At 32.4% G+C, this 17,511-nt stretch overlaps 1 protein-coding gene across 3 annotated transcripts in view; it reads left to right on the forward strand.

Moving 5' to 3' along the window:
* The first annotated feature begins 6,570 nt into the window (after positions 1-6,570).
* LOC124359185 (repetitive organellar protein-like) overlaps positions 6,571-17,511 on the forward strand; it is a 46,281-nt gene continuing 35,340 nt past the window's right edge. For 2 of the 3 annotated variants that reach the window (XM_046811721.1, XM_046811722.1), the window contains exons 1-5: positions 6,571-7,108; positions 9,802-9,981; positions 11,587-11,768; positions 12,338-12,442; positions 12,736-12,877. In XM_046811721.1, the coding sequence (XP_046667677.1) occupies positions 7,066-7,108; positions 9,802-9,981; positions 11,587-11,768; positions 12,338-12,442; positions 12,736-12,877 (652 nt within the window). In that variant the 5' untranslated portion in view covers positions 6,571-7,065. The remainder of the gene's footprint in view (positions 7,109-9,801; positions 9,982-11,586; positions 11,769-12,337; positions 12,443-12,735; positions 12,878-17,511) is intronic. The other variant, XM_046811720.1, reaches the window with a different exon arrangement.

Here is a 17,511-nt window from a genome sequence, read left to right on the forward strand (position 1 = left end):
TACGTCACTGGCAATGACATCATGGGTTTTTCTTCGAGGACCTTCAGGAGTTCGGCTCGATATAGCCCTGGAAAGGGATAACTCAGCTGAACCTAAAACTGCCAAGACCGGGCATTTTAAAAGCTCCACTACTAACTGTTCAGTGATTTCATTAGTTTCTTTATCTATCCCTACGTCAACAACACCAGTCTATGATTTGGTCAATATGTCTTTTTCACAATACCTCTTTACTTAACTTTCATATATACATGACATTACTAAACTGATTAATCACAATACCTTCAACCCATTTACAAGTTGTACGGAAGTATTTCACCAACACAGATTGATTTATAGACAAATATCTTGTCTTATTACTCTTACATTGCCCTTATATGTACTAAGCAATTTCTGTTTAACATGACAGAGGTTTTGGCCAGACCAATAGACTGAGGATGATACGGTGCAAAATGTTGTCTGTTTAATACAATTACGTTCAAGAAACCTTTTAAATTAAATTGAATTAAATGGCGGATCATTATCACTGTGAACCGTGACAGGTAAACCAAACCTAGCAAATAAAGATCTTAAATTGTCAATAGGTAGATAGGCCACTGTTGAGGTAGTTTTAAAAATCTCAAGCCGCTATGAATGAGCATCAGATTACAATTAAATACATTTTCCTTTAAATAGGCCAAAATAATCTATATGGAGATGCTGCCATGTTTTTTCGGACAATGCTACACATGTTTTTCTGCGTTAGTAGGACTTCTGCTTTTTAAAGGAAATAGCAACTATTTACCAAACGCTCGACGCCCAAGTCGATACCTGGTCAATACACCTTTCATTTTTACAATGCCCAGATGAGATACATGAAGGTCTTTTAACCCGTTGAGAGCCAAGTATTTATTGAGTGGGTGTACTGAAAAGTACCAGCCGTTTTAAAGGCATTTTGCAAGGTTTCAGTGACAAAATCACAGTTATATTATTTAAATAAGCTCTCGACATATTTTTTTATTTATCTCTAAAAACTCTGCCTAATTAACAATAACAAAGTTACCATAAAATTAAATTACGAATAGCAAAACTGAACTTACCTAAAAAAATTCCAGAATATAATTTGATTTTTAACCACATTATCATTACCTAAATTTCATATCCTCTTCATTGTCCATATCACTGGAAAGGGTATTCAATTGTCTATAAATCTTGAGAAATGTATTTCATTATCTTCAATAATGAGTGAGTTGTACAACGTTTAAGAAACTAATTTCTGAAATTTATCGGTAGCCATGTCAACAAAAAATGTTTATACTCGTATGTCGGTTCTAGAATGATTTTCGTTTTAAAGTCAATTGATCAGAAGGTTAGTATAACAATTTATTTTGAAAAAACTGTTCTTCACGAACAATTTAATATGATGTTATTATAAAAATATGAAGTTTTCGAATTTTAGTGTTTTTTTCTCAAGCGTCCGGTAAAATCGGTCGTTGGCCCATTTCGGACAACTTTTGACGTCCGGTAAAATTTCACGTTGGTATTCAACGGGTTAAAATTAATCCTTGCAAGGACTTTGGTACAACTACTCGATACCCCCACATAATTCCACCCATCTCGACAGTCAATTCTTCTCGTCTTTTAAAGAATGCCTGCAGTTCTGTATCTTTCCCTGATAAGAAATCAGACCACCCACGAATGATCAAATTATATACCTTTTTAGGCTTTTATCTTTCTGAGTTACTACTTTACGTGATTACCATCAATAGGTACTGGACTTTCTTTTATACGATGCATTATATCCCTAACTCATCGCTTGTAATTTCAGACTGTTTACATTCAAAGGTAAACGTACAAGTTCATCACCACTATTTTCTTCCACTTACCATACTTAATATAAAAGTGTAACCTGATAAAATCAATGAAACGTTGCAATTTGCCAACTGAAAACACTATAATACCCTTCTTTGAACCAAAAATGTGCTTAGCAAAGATTTTTGATCACATTTAAGAGTAAAATGTCTGCCATGTAAATATTGATAGTATCTTTTAAAACCAGACGCTACAGCTGTCACTTCTTTATCTATTTGAGAATAGTTTCATTTTTTAAACATTTCATTTATTTACAATCTGTTCAATTTGAGATGAACAATAAGTAAATATTATATACAGAAACAACATTAACAATTAAAGTTTAGTTAGATGTTAACCATTGTTAACACTAACATAATTAATTCAAGAACCTAAAAGGACCTAGGATAGGGAGACTTACGAGGGTTAGATTGTGTCGTAACTGAGCGAACTTCATATAGTTTGAATTTTCGAAGTGGAGGATCTAAATACTCGTGCATTTCCTCTTAGTTGTTTACAAAGACGTCATTTGATTCGAAAACATTGGTGAAATACTCTGCAAGTGCCTCAGATTTTCATTATTACTTTTGGCCCAGTTTCCATCAGGTTTTTCAAATAGGGGAAATGTATATCTTAGGCTGCTTAATTCTTTTAATTACTTTTCATAGTGAATGGTCTGTAGCTTGGGTTGATGAGAGGGTATACTCTTCAACCTACTGGTTTTGAATATTAAACAATAATCTTTTCCGATATTGAGCTGCCTTTTTGTAGTTTGCCTTATCATTTGGATTTCTACTGTTTTGCTTATTCTTCTTAATCTTCTTTCTCAGCGATTATTTTCTTGATGTGTTACCGTAATATAACCCTGTCTTGTCAACTTTTAAAGAACATTGTAAGGATGTAGCCACTTTGGCAGAACATTTCAAACAATCAATAAAGTAGTTTGTTGCATTTTCGAAATCCTCAACACTTTTCAACGAAATGTTCAAATTCAAATTTTCATTTAACGAATCTCAAAATTGAACCTAGTTAGTAAATTTGTTATGTAACATTTGACTTGACTTTTTTTAAATTACTTCCGTGCTTAAATTAAGTATAATTGGTGAATGATCAGAAGATAGATCAAGGCAGGATTTGATATCTGTGTAGTTTTAATTAATACCTTTTGTAACACAAAGATCTACCAAATTTGGTATTTTTCTCATATCAGATGGCCAGTATGTAGGTTCACCCGTAGAAAGATAATTGTAATGATTATCATTTAGAACCCTTAATGGTTATCGTCCTCTAGGAGTAGACAAACGAGAATTCCGGGTGTTTCGCGTTGTAATCACCTCCTGCTATAAATTTATTTCCCAATGTAGTGAAAAACTGTTCAAATTGTTGTTTGGTTTTAACATGTCTGGGGGGATAATAAATTTCTGAAAAAGTTATAGGGCCTAACCAATCTTCAAGAACAATACTGGAAGCTTGAAGGTGATTCTCTCTAAAGCTGGGTGGTTCATAATGCTTAATTGTGTCTTTTACTAAAATGGCACTACACCCATGGGCCGTATTGTCAGGATGATTGGTATAGTATAATGTGTATTTAGGAATTTTAAAATAACTTCTGTCTGTGAAATGAATTTCTGAAATAAGCAAGACGTCTAAGTTAAGAATAGTTTCGTGACGCATAATACATAGGGCGTTCAACGCCTTCATCATCATATTTAATACGCGTCGCAACCCCATTAAGCTTGCAGCCACTGTTAATACGGCTGGCGCATTCTGGTCATAACAAGCTAATATTGGCGCTGTTGTAAGCAATTGTTTGACTTTATTAAAATCATTTACACAATTTTCATAGAAAACAAAAGGTATGTCCTTCCTCAAAAGATTGTATATATTACTAATGCACTGCTTAAATTTGGCATAAAGCTGTACTAAACAAAACCCGCAAAGGCTTTTACTTGCGTTACATAATTAGGAATTTGCACTTAAACAATTTAGTTTTAGATTTAAAAGCATACACACCATCCTTATCAATATCATATTCAAAATATTCTAGTTGTTTAGCAAAAAGATCACATTCTTATTTTTTTACTGTACAACTCTTGGAGAAAAACAGTTAAAACCCTTATCTTAATTTCAGGACCGTTTTACCGAATAGGCACGGTAGGAACGTGCCTAGGGTGCAAGACAATTGGTATTGTTTTGGGGGGTGCCAAAAAATGAAAAAGATTGCGGTGGTTGCATTTGCATGAGTGATTGCGCTACTTCTGACATCCGACCCAAATAACAGCCGCCCAGCGCGGTGTCTGCCGCTTGACACTGTCATGATGTCTACTAGCCACGCAGCCCTTCCCTCGTTCCTTCCACCACCTATTGTTGCTGCGCACAACATGAAAATCCGTCTGCACCCTGCAGTGTGGTTTCCGTTTATTGTGATTTCGTTCCTTATCCTAATCAATGTGATATCAGTAGGTGCTGAAAATTGTGGTAGTGGTGTGACTAAATTGAAACTCACGATTTTCAGTACGTCGTTATTTAAGAAACATACAATAAATGCTGTCTAATATTTTTTTACTGTTGTTATTTTTTTAATAATGAGGAGTTAAACTGGGGAAAGCTTATGTTTTTAACAGAAAACTGTGTTCTCCCTATATTTTATTATAAAAATCCATAAAAACCTCAAAAATATTTGTGTCTTGTTCTATTAAATTGATTAAAACTACCTAATCAGTAAAACTTATTTCTAATGCAATATAGGTGTATATTTCAATGTAGTATGAAGTGAGATGTTTAGTATATGAGAGAGATCGCCGCATTTGACGACAATAACATACAAAGACTTTGTACTGTGCCTTAGTGTACCAAATACTTGAATATGGCTTACTAGTAAAGGATCCGCATTAGAAATTCCTTATTGAGAAACTGGAGGGTATTCAATGATTTGTCCAAATGGTAGGTGTCAGGAAGGGGCTTCCCTACCAGCAAGTTCCCATTGAAGACCTGTCCCGAGACCTGTGACTCCACTCTCTTGTGAACCGGTTTTTTGTGCTGATATTGTGGTACTACACAAGATCCTCAACGGCAAGGTTGACTATTGCATCTGGTCCAATTCAGCACTGTCCAATTGAGACCTGTTCGTCAGCCAATACCACCGCACTATCTTTGCAATAACAGTACGATGCTCTAACTTCAAAGATCTGTAAACGGTATTCAAGAAATTGTCGACTTTTTCCAGAACAGTGTAACGGCGCTCAACACAAAAATTGTTGACGTTTATGCTGAGGAAACATTATTTTGTTGCTTCAATTAATTCGTATTACTGAATAGAATGTCTATCTCAACTATCACTTTTGGTTGTGATTGTTGTTGTATATAAATATACACAACAACATATATTAATTCGTCGCGGTTTAAATTTGTATCTGCATTGTTAATTGATAGTTGGGATTCGTTTGCATGTTAAAATACATCATACTCTATTTTTTATATTTATCTACTTTTCTTCTTCCAAAACAAAAATAAGAATTGTTGTGATTCCAAGTCAATTGTAAATTTGATTGGTTGGTGGTAGGTACAAACTCTATTTTAGAAGACATGTTTTATATGGCTTTTTGTTGTCCCTCAAAGTAGACGGGATACTTTGAAAGCCTTTTATTTGATAAGTTATCTATGTTCTTTGAGAGTAATATTTCCAATTCAATTTGTGGCCGAAATAAACTACTAAATATTTGACCATTTAAAAAACATCTAAGTATAATGTCTTCAGAGACTCAGTAATTGATGCACCGTAGAGTGGTGAAATCGGAATCTAAACTGACGGCGGGGAATAACTAAGTTAGAAATTATTTCGGTAGAGTAACTATGGGTGGGAAGAGGGAGTACAAACCCAAAATCCTCAACTTTAAAAAACTGTTGTTTTCTTTGTTTATGAATCACAATAATTTGTGAATGGTCCTAATTATTGAAGAGAGGCTCGTGAAAAGTGGGTTCTGAGCTGAGGAAACTGTGTAATACCATATCAGGTATAACATAACACTGGAATAAACAAATTTTCCAACGATTTCAAGTGGTATAAGATCTTCAGATAAGCAAATGAATTTTACCTGACTCAAATTTTTGTTATAGAGAAGAAATGACTGATTAGACTATACACTATAGACTATATACTATAGGATGAAAATTCTGTTTGGAACCCCGTCAAGAAGACACGTGGGTTGGAGGTAATAATACTTTGTTTTGTCTATCTATTGCATTCATACGTTCTAGCATTAGTTGTCAAATACGGATAAATTATAATAAACTAGGTAATCAATAAAACTCTAATTAGTTATTGTTATTCTTTTTTATATTAAACAAATCTAAATTTTTTAAAAAATATAAAAGTTCGTAACAAACTTGTGTTCTTATATTTCCCAACGCAGTAAACCATTCACCTGTATGCTCTGTATTCAATGATTGTGTTTTTATTGTATTCACTAGGCAGGTTGCCTTTCTACAACTATACAGCCTAAAACTGCATGCGTTTATTGTTGCTATATAGTTCACGTCCTTTTAAAAATATTTTTACCGCTTTAAAAGAAAAGTATAACGTTTGGTCATAAAATTTATATTATTAAGAGAAAAATATAGTGGGTATAATATGGAATAATGCTAGTTTATTTCTTTTTTGGGATCAAATAAAGATTGTTCAAAACACTGATTTTGGCGGGAGTTTTTTTTCTATATTTTTGCAGAACAAATTTACTTATTTTACTATTTTTGTTTTTGTGATTAAATATTATAACTAAAAAATGATTTGTTTTGTTGGATGTTTTTAAAGGAGAGACAGTTTATTATTGTTTTACTGGATTGGGAAGATAAGTAGTTAGAATGTAATGGTAGAAGAAACGCGATCTATTGTTTTGATTGTCCTTTCCATATTTTCTAAATAAACGACTATAAGTATTGTTAACAAAAGTGGAAAAGAGTTGAATACATCTGATTAGGATTTATATTTAAACCCGATAAGATGCAATGCATATTCCCATTCATTCGTAACGATAAGTGGAACAGAGCGTGTTAGGTTATAATCACTATCATGATTACTTTAGGCTTATAAATTTGTGATTTTTGTGCTGAAGAAAATGCTGCACTCCAGTTTTATTCACCGTACAGGGATAGATAAAACAGTGTGTAATATTTTCAACAAGATATTTACAATATCTTGCAGATAGTAACTCTCCGGACTTGGTACAAAACACAGTTAAAATGGAGGAATTTTTACCATCTGAAATTGCCAGAGCTGTGTATGGTATGTCTTAAATATAATAACATTTGTTAAGCCTATGTTTTACCTGTCAGAGTGGTGTTCATATGTGTTGTCACTAAGTTATCTTGCTTGAAATGCATGCCAATAAGTATAAACAATCTCACTGGAGAGAATTTATGTTTTGGCTAGTAAAACCAATTATTATTAGGCTAGGGAGCATTTATAAAATTAACTGTTGTTTTGGCTAATTCAAACATGAAGGCAAGGTGGTTAGTTAATTAATTGTCCTTTTAGTTCAACTTCAATCATACCAGATGGATGAACTGATACATATTAAAGCTTAGGCAATTATTTTTATTCTCTATCAATCTATTTCATAAACAAATAATTTTGCTATTGACAAAAAAAAAAGAAAAACTTGCCTAACCATTACTGTTACGAAGTTGTCAACCTGTTGTCATACATCTATGCTACTAATTGACTACTATAGTTCAACCTCCCTACCTGTGCTAAATGTACACTGCCCCAGTGTATCCTAGATAGACTTGCCATACGTCCCGGTTTGGCCGGGACAGTCCCGGTTTTACAAGCTTGTCCCGGTGTCCCGCCCTGTTACCTGCTTGTCCCGGTCACGTCAGAGGAGCCGAATGTTTAAAACAATTGAGCTAGGCCTAGTTGTAGTTTAGTCTAGAGGTTCACAACTACACAACACTCTATCGGTTCAGCGTGGTCCCGAAATAAGAGAGTTTTCAGTTCAGTTGAGAGAGTTTTCTCCATGATGAACATTGCCTGGAGTGATGATCGAGGATTAATGCACGAATCCACAGTTCGAAATTTAATGTTATGCAAAGTTAACTTTGCAGTTAGCTGCACTGAATTTTATGAAAAAATAAAAAGCAAAAAAGACTTATTTAGAAAGATTTGCTCTAGTGAAAAATACGAATGGTATAAAAAATAAGCCTTGCTTTTACATTTTATAGCTGTCAATGTTTTTAAGGTATAGCCTGAAGTAAGCTTGTATTGTTTAATGGTTTACATTTATTTAATGAAAGCCGTGAAAAATATAACCCAAACTGTATTTTTATTGTTATAAGATATAATCACTTTTATACTATTTAGAAATTAAATTAAATTCATACAATTATACACAAAGTTTTTTGGTTTTTATTGTTAATTTGACTTCATATTTATCCCCCCCCACGCATTTCGAACAGAGGTGTCCCGGTTGGCCGGTGAAAAATTATGGCAAGCCTAATCCTAGACTACCTGATTTTTGTATTTTTATATTAATTTCATATTAATCTGCCTATTGCAAGTTTGCCTAGTCCAGTTACAGAATCGTGGTTTTTATGCATTTTTACTGATTATGGCACCTAGAACACCACCTCACAAAATCAATGATGCCAGATTTGTCAATGTTTGTCACGCATCAACTTTTCTATTCTTGGGTCTGTATTGAAATGTCAACAGATTTCAATGTATTTTAAATATAGATGGCAATGTAATCCAACTGTGCTGACAAATGATCATTAATTACAAATATTTGTAGCTTAGGTTTTAATACATATTTTTTGAATATTTTTAATTAAGTGGTTTTAAATTAATATTACACTAACTATGGAAGCTAAAAGATATGATTATTTTTTTCATGACAAGAGCTAGTGGACATAGTTTTTATTTCTTGAAACTTTAGAATGTTCTCTTTTACTATAGGCCTATAATAATTTGCTGAACAAGACGATTGGGCTATTTCATATAAACACGTGTTACATTTGAACAACTATTAATAGCTTGCCTACTGTATAATAAATGGCTACCACGACAATTAAATCAGCATACCAAATTATCAATTAGAAATACAGTACCTAAACTATTGAATACAAAAACATGAAAATTATTTACAATAGTTATTGCCAGCTTTTTAAAATGTTTTACATAACAATATTGTTGAAAACTGATACAAAGTAGGCTAAAATTATTTGTGAGGTATTAGAGTAATGACTGCAAGTAGGCTATATTGGCGATGAATATGTACTATTTGTATCACAATCTGTTAGACATGTTAGACAATAGTAAGAATTGTTACATTTAATAAATATACATATTAGGTTATAAATTTGTTAGATATAATAACACAGTTGAACTATATAAATACTACTATAATTTTAAAAGCCTATAACATAAACTTGGTTTATTTGACAATTTTGTTTTGAATTGTTTGGCAGTTTATATAACGAGGAATATCGATGTTCGATTGTCATGGTAGGAGCTTATTATACTGCAAGAGCTTTAATAAACTGTAAAAGAAACACACACACACAGGTGCGTGTGGATCAGATTTACAATTTTCAAACTTAATTTCACACTTGCAAAAAATCAATGGTCACACTTGTTTATATCAATGGTCTCTAAATATCACAGCTCATAAAACAATCTTCAGATTCAGAGTCAAAATTACAGTCAATCTTACTAACTGTTAATTTATTAGAATGATCAAAATAGAAATGAAAAAATGATTAAAAACATTAAAACATAAAATATGAGCTTTTAAAATAGGTGTAAGTGCATTACTCATTTTGAATAACCTAGAACAGGTAAAATATCTACTGAAATCTTATGTTATTATATGATATTCTTTAATCGTGGTTGTGTGTTATCAAACTTAAAGATGTCCAGCCTCCATATGAGAAGTAATATTGCCATTGTACTAAAATCTGTTTTGTCATATCTTGTAGGGTACTTACTGTCTGTGGGGTGTAAGGAAGCAGCCAGAATATTTTTGGATACGTCACCAAACCTTACGGAATGCAAGCAAAGAGTAAACACTGGCAAACCGTTGACACATGCAAACACTCTTCTTCTTGGCCGAAATCTCACAGAAGTTCTTAACATAGCTTGTAGTTTTCATAGCATAGGTAAGATCTTTTTAGTATATTACTAAATATTGAATGTTTGGGATTAAAGATTGTCGTAGAAAATTATAACTCTGTAAAAATGCCCAGACGTGTTTTATATATAAATTGACAGGTCCGTACTGAGAATCAATTCTTTGTTTGCAGTTGATTTTTTACCATGGAAGGATTGTGTTCTCATTATTCTATTAGAGGAGTTTGAGGAAAAACCCTTGGTTCTAGCTCAGTTCAAACCGAAGATTTAGTGATAAGTGAATGATACCTCAGTTATGTTTTCTCATAGAGACACTAAATTGAGTAAGTTTTGGAATCACATTAATAGTATTTCTTTTTCCATTGCCTCATAATTGATGTGGAAGTCCAGAACAAGCTTCCTTTTTCTGGCTGTGTGTGTATTAAGAGACAAGGATGCCCTTAAGAGTACTGTTTTAAAATAAAAAAAAACACAGGAAAATATTAAACTATCAATCAAACAATAACAAATCCGTCAGAGGAGTGGCTACTCTTTATTAGATAAAGAAATGAGCTTATGCTCAGATAAAGATGGATTAAAAGAGGAATTTAATAAACTTGAATTGGATCTTACACTTAATGGATACCTTCAATCAGTAATAAACAAGTGCAAACAAAACAGAAGAATCATTCCTGAATCAGTAAATCAGAAATACATTTGCGTTTATACCAATACCTTATATGCCAGTATTATCATAGAAAATTAGGAGAATAAGTAGAAAGTACATCATTATAACCACGTTAAAAACACACAACACTCTTAGATAAAGTCTTGTAAAAATAAAAACAAAAACTGGCATAGAGAATTCCAAAACTGTGTTTACAGTATATAATATAGTTGTATAAGGAATACATGGGCAAGAGAAAAAGACCATTAAACATTAGGTTTTTTCCTAAGTATACAAGAACACAAGGAAAACACGAGAAAGGGGTTAACAGAAAAGTAAAAAATTACACATCATTGTTGGCCCGAAGACATGGTATAAATTGGGAAGCCAACATAATAGATTGGGAATCTCATTTCTTTAAAAGTAAATGAATCAAGGGTTCGTAAATTAAATTAGTATACAAACTGTCAACCATCAATTTAAATTAGGCTGCTTTGGTTGCCAATTCTGAAAAATAAAATAAAAATAAATTTTAAGAATCACACAGTTAAAATATGAATATAATTCAATAGAAATGAGACTCTGATATTGCATAATTATTATTTGAATAATTATGAATTATGGTTAAATAAACATTATAAATTATGTATCCTTATGTCTAAGATGTTTATTTGGATAGTAATATATTTGGAATACAAATTAATAGATTTAATTTATATTTCATTATAAAAACTGTAGCAGTTGAGTGGGAATCATTTTGTGCTAAGTGTGTGTGTGTGTGTGTGTGTGTGTGTGTGTGTGTGTGTGTGTGTGTGTGTGTGCATGCATGCGTGCGTACGTGTGTGTGTGTTTTTTGACATTTTAGAGAGTCCTCTATGTTGAAGTTAACTTTTGGGCAACAAGTATATAATAGAAGTTACTAGTATTGATAATAAAAATGTAAATGACAAAACAGTGTTTGTACCTTGGTTTATTTAACTTTTTTCAGTGAAACAGGCACAAGAAAAGCGACAACAAAATAAAGATGATATTGTGGGAGAGACTTCATTTGGCCTGCTAGAACAACTGAGAAGTTTTGTGTTGAGGGAAGGCAATGAAAATCTGAGTTTACAGGAAAGTAATGTTCAAGAGCAGCAGCCTAACTGTGATCAGGCACATCAAGTGTCCGAGGTATTTCTTACCAAACTTCCAGAAGCTGTTTTAGTTTTATGCTAACTGTATATTACCTGTTTTATGGCATGTAAGAAAAGTATTAGTAAAGTAAATTTTAATGTTTGTCTTTCTATCTGTCCGCAGGACATCTCAAGAATTAAATGAGCCAAATATTTGAATATTGCATGCTACCTTAGTGAAGAATCTTACATGATACGTGTTGTGGCTTACTCCTACTTGTATATATTTGTACCAATAGCCTTTTATCCAACATATTTACTAGAATAAATGTTATTCTAACGAAACTGTTACATAAGTCTTTTATGCCTGGTCTTTTTCACAATACCAAATCTGCGTGTTATTGATATAAAAGTTACACTCAAAAATTTGTTATAAAGGTATTGGCCCAAAATGGTTAATATAGCCTACGTTTCAACTTTATTATATTTGTACATTAGTTTATTTCAATAGAGAATATTGTTTCTATAGGTAATGACTGAATGGAGTGAATGAACTTTTAATGCATTTTTTGGCTCATGAATAGTTTTAGAACTATCTTTTCTTTATCATTGTTTATTGTTACTTAGGTTAACAACGGCAAGGAAGCAACACCCAAGAAGATTGAACACTTACAGACCAATACAGAACAAACATTTTCACCTCCACTTACACTGGATTCACTAGTGTTGCAGGTAATACAAATATTCTTAAAACATAAATTTGTTTTCCAAATTATGTTTATTATAATTTATTGTCACACCAATGAAAATCAAGATGTAATGTAGAAATTGTTGTGGTATATGTAGAATTCAAGCACTAAATTTATTTATGTTAGTACAAAAAATAAAACACTCAAAATATTTTAAATACGTAATAATCTCAAAAACCATATAAACTGTAAATTTGGTTAGTTAGCCAATTATTTTTATAAAACAATCAGTTTTACTACCAAGATAAATCAACTAAAATGTTTATTTGTAAACAGGATGACAGATCACAGCCATGTTCACAGTCTGATGTTCTCCATTCTGAACCGTCACCACAACATCTGAACACTCCTAAGAGAAGCAACTTGCAGAAAGGAGAAGCTTCACTAGCTGAGAACTACAAGAACTTGGTACAGGAATGTAAGTATTTACTGAAATCAGCTTTAAATGTATTTACTAAATTCTTGAGCTATATTTAGCACATAGAAAATATATCAATTCACTCGTCATTTTTGTTAACTTCGTGAGTTCTAAATTGTACATGAAGAACGATTGAATTGAAATTAGGATCGACTTCGACTGAATTGGCTTATCTGGATGTAATAAGTGAAATGCTAGGTGTGAGAGCATTACTATTTAGGGGCCTGGTAAAATTTCTCTACACAATACCTCGAAAACAAACTGACGTATATTATCTTGAAATTTTGCATGCAACTTCTGCTAAGCCATGACTCACGGTCTGACCTACTCCTACATTGTTTTAAATATTGCACATTACTAGTTGAGCGTTAGTGAAGCCTATCATTCAAAGGACTGAAAGAATTTATTTCTGTCTGTATTTAAGCCTGTTACACAACACATGGTGTGGCGTACTACTATCTTGTTGTTATATATGGTATAAAAACGTACAAGTAGAATGGTAGAATGATTCAGTCATTATGTGTTTATGTATTACTTTTAGGTGTAACAATGCTAAAAATTGAAGACCATGATTTTAAATTCTTCTGTCTAAAAAAAAAGTATTCTATAAAAGCTAATATAACCCTTAGCGCTTCAATGGATTTCATAGAATGATTTTATAGAATGTCCCAGCACTCCAGTGGCCTGCAATGCAGGCCAGCGCCATACTCAAACTAGCTCCGGTAGCATAAATAATTTTTTCGTCCTTGCGCTCCAATGGCAGATACTAGTTTGCTTGAACGCTCCAATGTCCTGCATTGCAGGCAGCACGTATTGTGTCATATTTCATTTTCTATGATTTTTTGTAGTGTATCTATACGGTACCAAATCAAGTTTTCAGAATTAGAAATAACCAGTGAATAAAATGCAATATTTCAATAACCGGTAATAAATTTTTTAGTTGAATTAAATGCAATTCTTTATATTACGTTTGTAAGCGAATTGCATATCATGTTTAGGTCAACCTTTATTTTTAGACTTGCTGACTGATATTGTTACCTCTATGTCAGACATTGAAAGGGGAGACGACGCAACATCTCAATATCATCCTAAAAAACATTTCTAGACCTCCTGGTTCTCAACCTATTAGACAATTGACTTACAGAAAAAAACTTATCGATTTACTCGTAGGTGACATAAGAAATCCCAAAAAAAGAGGACGACCGTCAGTACAAGAAGACGAAGAGGGTCGTTTAAACGGGAAGCTACACATACCAGAACTTCTTCCACCAAGAAAGAATAAAGACTGTGCTGTGTGTAGTAAGAGAAGTGGTGAGAGGAAACGTACAAGAATGTACTGTGACACTTGCACAAACAAACCGGGATTACATGCTGGTAACTGTTTTAGATTATACCACACAGCGAAAAGGTTAAAGGACTAATTTTGATTTTACAATTTTAATATTCCTGCACTTATAATTATTATATATACCAATACTTATTTTATACTTAATATTTTTATTTATAAATATGTATATTATTGCAAAATGCAATTGGTTTTACACTTTTATATTGTTATATATGTATTATTATTATTAACGACCAAATTTTATTCAAATACTATTATTAGTAACTCGTTAAAAAAGTTATTTCATTTATTAGCAATTTTTGTATGTTTTTGGTAAATTTGTCTTGTAAACATATGTTATAGCAATATGCTATGGTTTTTACACTACTGTATATTGTTTAGGTTAGGTTTTATTCAATTTTTAAATTTTTAAAGAATAAAAACCTTTGAATCGATTAAAATCTATTTATTTATCCTAGTATCACCTTTTAATAAAGTATTATTTTAAAATCATTTGTACATTAAATAAAAGATAACCAAGAAAAACAAGTAAAATACATGGAATAAGCTAACTAATTAAAAAATTAGCAAAGTGTTAGTACTTAAATAGCTATGGTGTGCAATGCAGGCCGCTGGAGCTGTGGGACAGGCTAACGTATTTTAATTGGAGTTGGTGGGGAGTCTGCCCGTGCACCGCCATGGCCTGCAATGCAGGCCTTTGGAGTGCAAAGGGATAATTTTTGAGTTTTTAAAATTCAAAATCATTTATATTATATTGTATAATATATATATATATATATATATATATATATATATATATATATCCTTATTTTTTAGACACAATGTTTCATTATTAAAATCTAACTCAAAATCATCAAAACCTTTAAAGACTAAATCGTTCTCTGTTTTAAATAAGCTTTACTCCTTTAATAATGTTGTGTAGCCAAACACCTGTAAGAAATATTTATTGTTATAGTCTGGTCTATTTTTAGGAATCAATCAAATAAGTATAATTCCTTTTTTGGCACAGCTTTTACAAAATCTATCACTCTTGAGACTGGAATAATTGCATTTATGTCCGTCTGTCTGTCTGTCCGCACAATATTTTGAAAATGAATTGACCTATAGACTTGAACTTTTGCATTATGCTTCATTTTATATATGAGGAACACTGAGTTCTTGATGAGAGTGCATGTTGCTCCATGAGATTTGGCTGAGTGTTGGCGAATTTTGTACATTAATCTTTTGGATTAACTGTGATGGACATGAGAGAAAAGCTGAATAAATAAATTGTGAACAAACTGTTTACAATCATGAGATTCTAACAAGTGAAAATTTTATTCATAGAGTAGAAAGAAATTAGAATGTACTGGAGTCAATGTCAATAGTCAGTGACAATATTTGACTTCAGCGCACTGTTGTATCCTCACTAACTTACCAGAATTGTTGTGGAACACTGCTCTAAAACCTAACCACCGTACAAAAATTTGAATGTATCATGTGGCAAGATTTCTTAAGAAAGATTTCAACTGTACATTTTGAATATTGCATGAAACTTCATTTCTATATAGACAAGAATGAGTTCTATGATGGTGCGTGTGCAACCTTGGAATTTGGCTGAGCGTCATCACCCAGTAGGCTAACACAATTTCTCTTTTACCTGCAGGGTGGATGTAAACATTTCTTTCTACATGTTTTTACGTTTGTCTATCTGTCACAGGACATCTAGAGAATTAAATGAGCTATATAGATTTGAAATATTGCAAACAGCCTTAGCAAAGCTTGCTACGCAACACGTGGTGTGGTGGCTTATTGTAATTATTGAATTTTGTATGGTCATCTTAAAACAATTTCTGTAGTAACTAACGTAGTTGTTTAATGCCAAAGGCTTGAGTTTGAACAAGGAGGCAGCATTAGTCGATGTAGAGGCATTTTAATCTCTGGTTAAATTTTTAGTTTACATTCCTTGTATAGAACAAATAAACTGGGGATTTGTTATGAACAAACAATATTTTACTTATATAAGGCCCGGCTATTTGAAAACAAGACAATTGTCAGCCAGCGAGCTAATAAGAAGTAAACAGGGCACTGATTATCTCCTCAGTTACTGTTAAGTCTGTGGATATCAAAGTATCATTGCTTAGTCCAGTAGTCTGGTTAGAACTGACGTTTAAAGTGCATTGAGTGAAAACCGTTTGTCGGAAAAATTATCAGTGCAAAGATTGAGCAGCATTTTGGGATTAAGTTTCTGGTTAAACTTAAAAAATCAGCTATCGAATGTTTGAATAGAACCATTATCAGATTTTGTTCACCATTAAATAATATCTCTATTACAATAGGTTTTGTCATTGGTACATAAATGTACTAAAATTAGTTAAAAATATCTAAACAATCAGAATTTGTTAAATGAAGTGTCTGGTAACTCCACAATGTCGCAGACACATGTTTTTTAATGACACAGATGGTTTCATGAAAGCTGGGAAGAGGTGGAAGATGATGAGCATTTCAGTTACGCTTGCACTTCAACTGATGAAAACATCCAAAGAATTAATAAAATCATGACAAAAGATTGTCGTTTACCCATCCAAGTTATTGCTGAATAAGTAAACATGGTTGAGACTGTAAAAAATGAATAGACTAGGTAATGTGAGTATTTTAAGCTTAGGAAATATATCATGAATCTCTATCCCCAGACATTTTATACACCTGACCACTTTTTTTGCCACAGGAAAACTTCTTGAGCTCCACTGGTATTACCCCAAAGAGTAATACCATAAAGTAAACGTGAATTAAGAAATGCATTATAAGCTTGGGTCACTAAATCAACATGAGTACACATTTTTAATTTATGGATCAGAAACAAAACTCTAGTAAGGCAAGTACATAAATACTTTGTATGAATTTCCCATATCAATTTAGAATTCAAATTAGTTCCAAGAAGTTTAACAGTCTTATGCATAGTAGATTTACTTAAATTAAAGATAATTTCTTCAGTTTTATTGTGATTTAAGATAAGCTTGTATTGGATGAAAACCAAAGATCACAATGCTCCTTCACATAATTGATTACCAATTCATTACGTTCTTAGTCGTTTCATTATGTGTGGACATTTTGGAGCACCTTGAGTATGATCAAACTTTGTTGGATAGAGTCTATTATATGTGATAAAACTTGGACTTTTTAGTATGACCTGGAATCGAAAAGACAGTCTGTGCACTATAAAACACTATCATTCCCACAACTGAATAAAGTGTGACAAAGCAAGTCAAAACTGAAAACCATGTTAATAGTTTTTAATGGCATTGTG

The sequence above is a fragment of the Homalodisca vitripennis genome, chromosome 4 (assembly GCF_021130785.1).
Source record: "Homalodisca vitripennis isolate AUS2020 chromosome 4, UT_GWSS_2.1, whole genome shotgun sequence".
NCBI lineage: Eukaryota > Metazoa > Arthropoda > Insecta > Hemiptera > Cicadellidae > Homalodisca > Homalodisca vitripennis.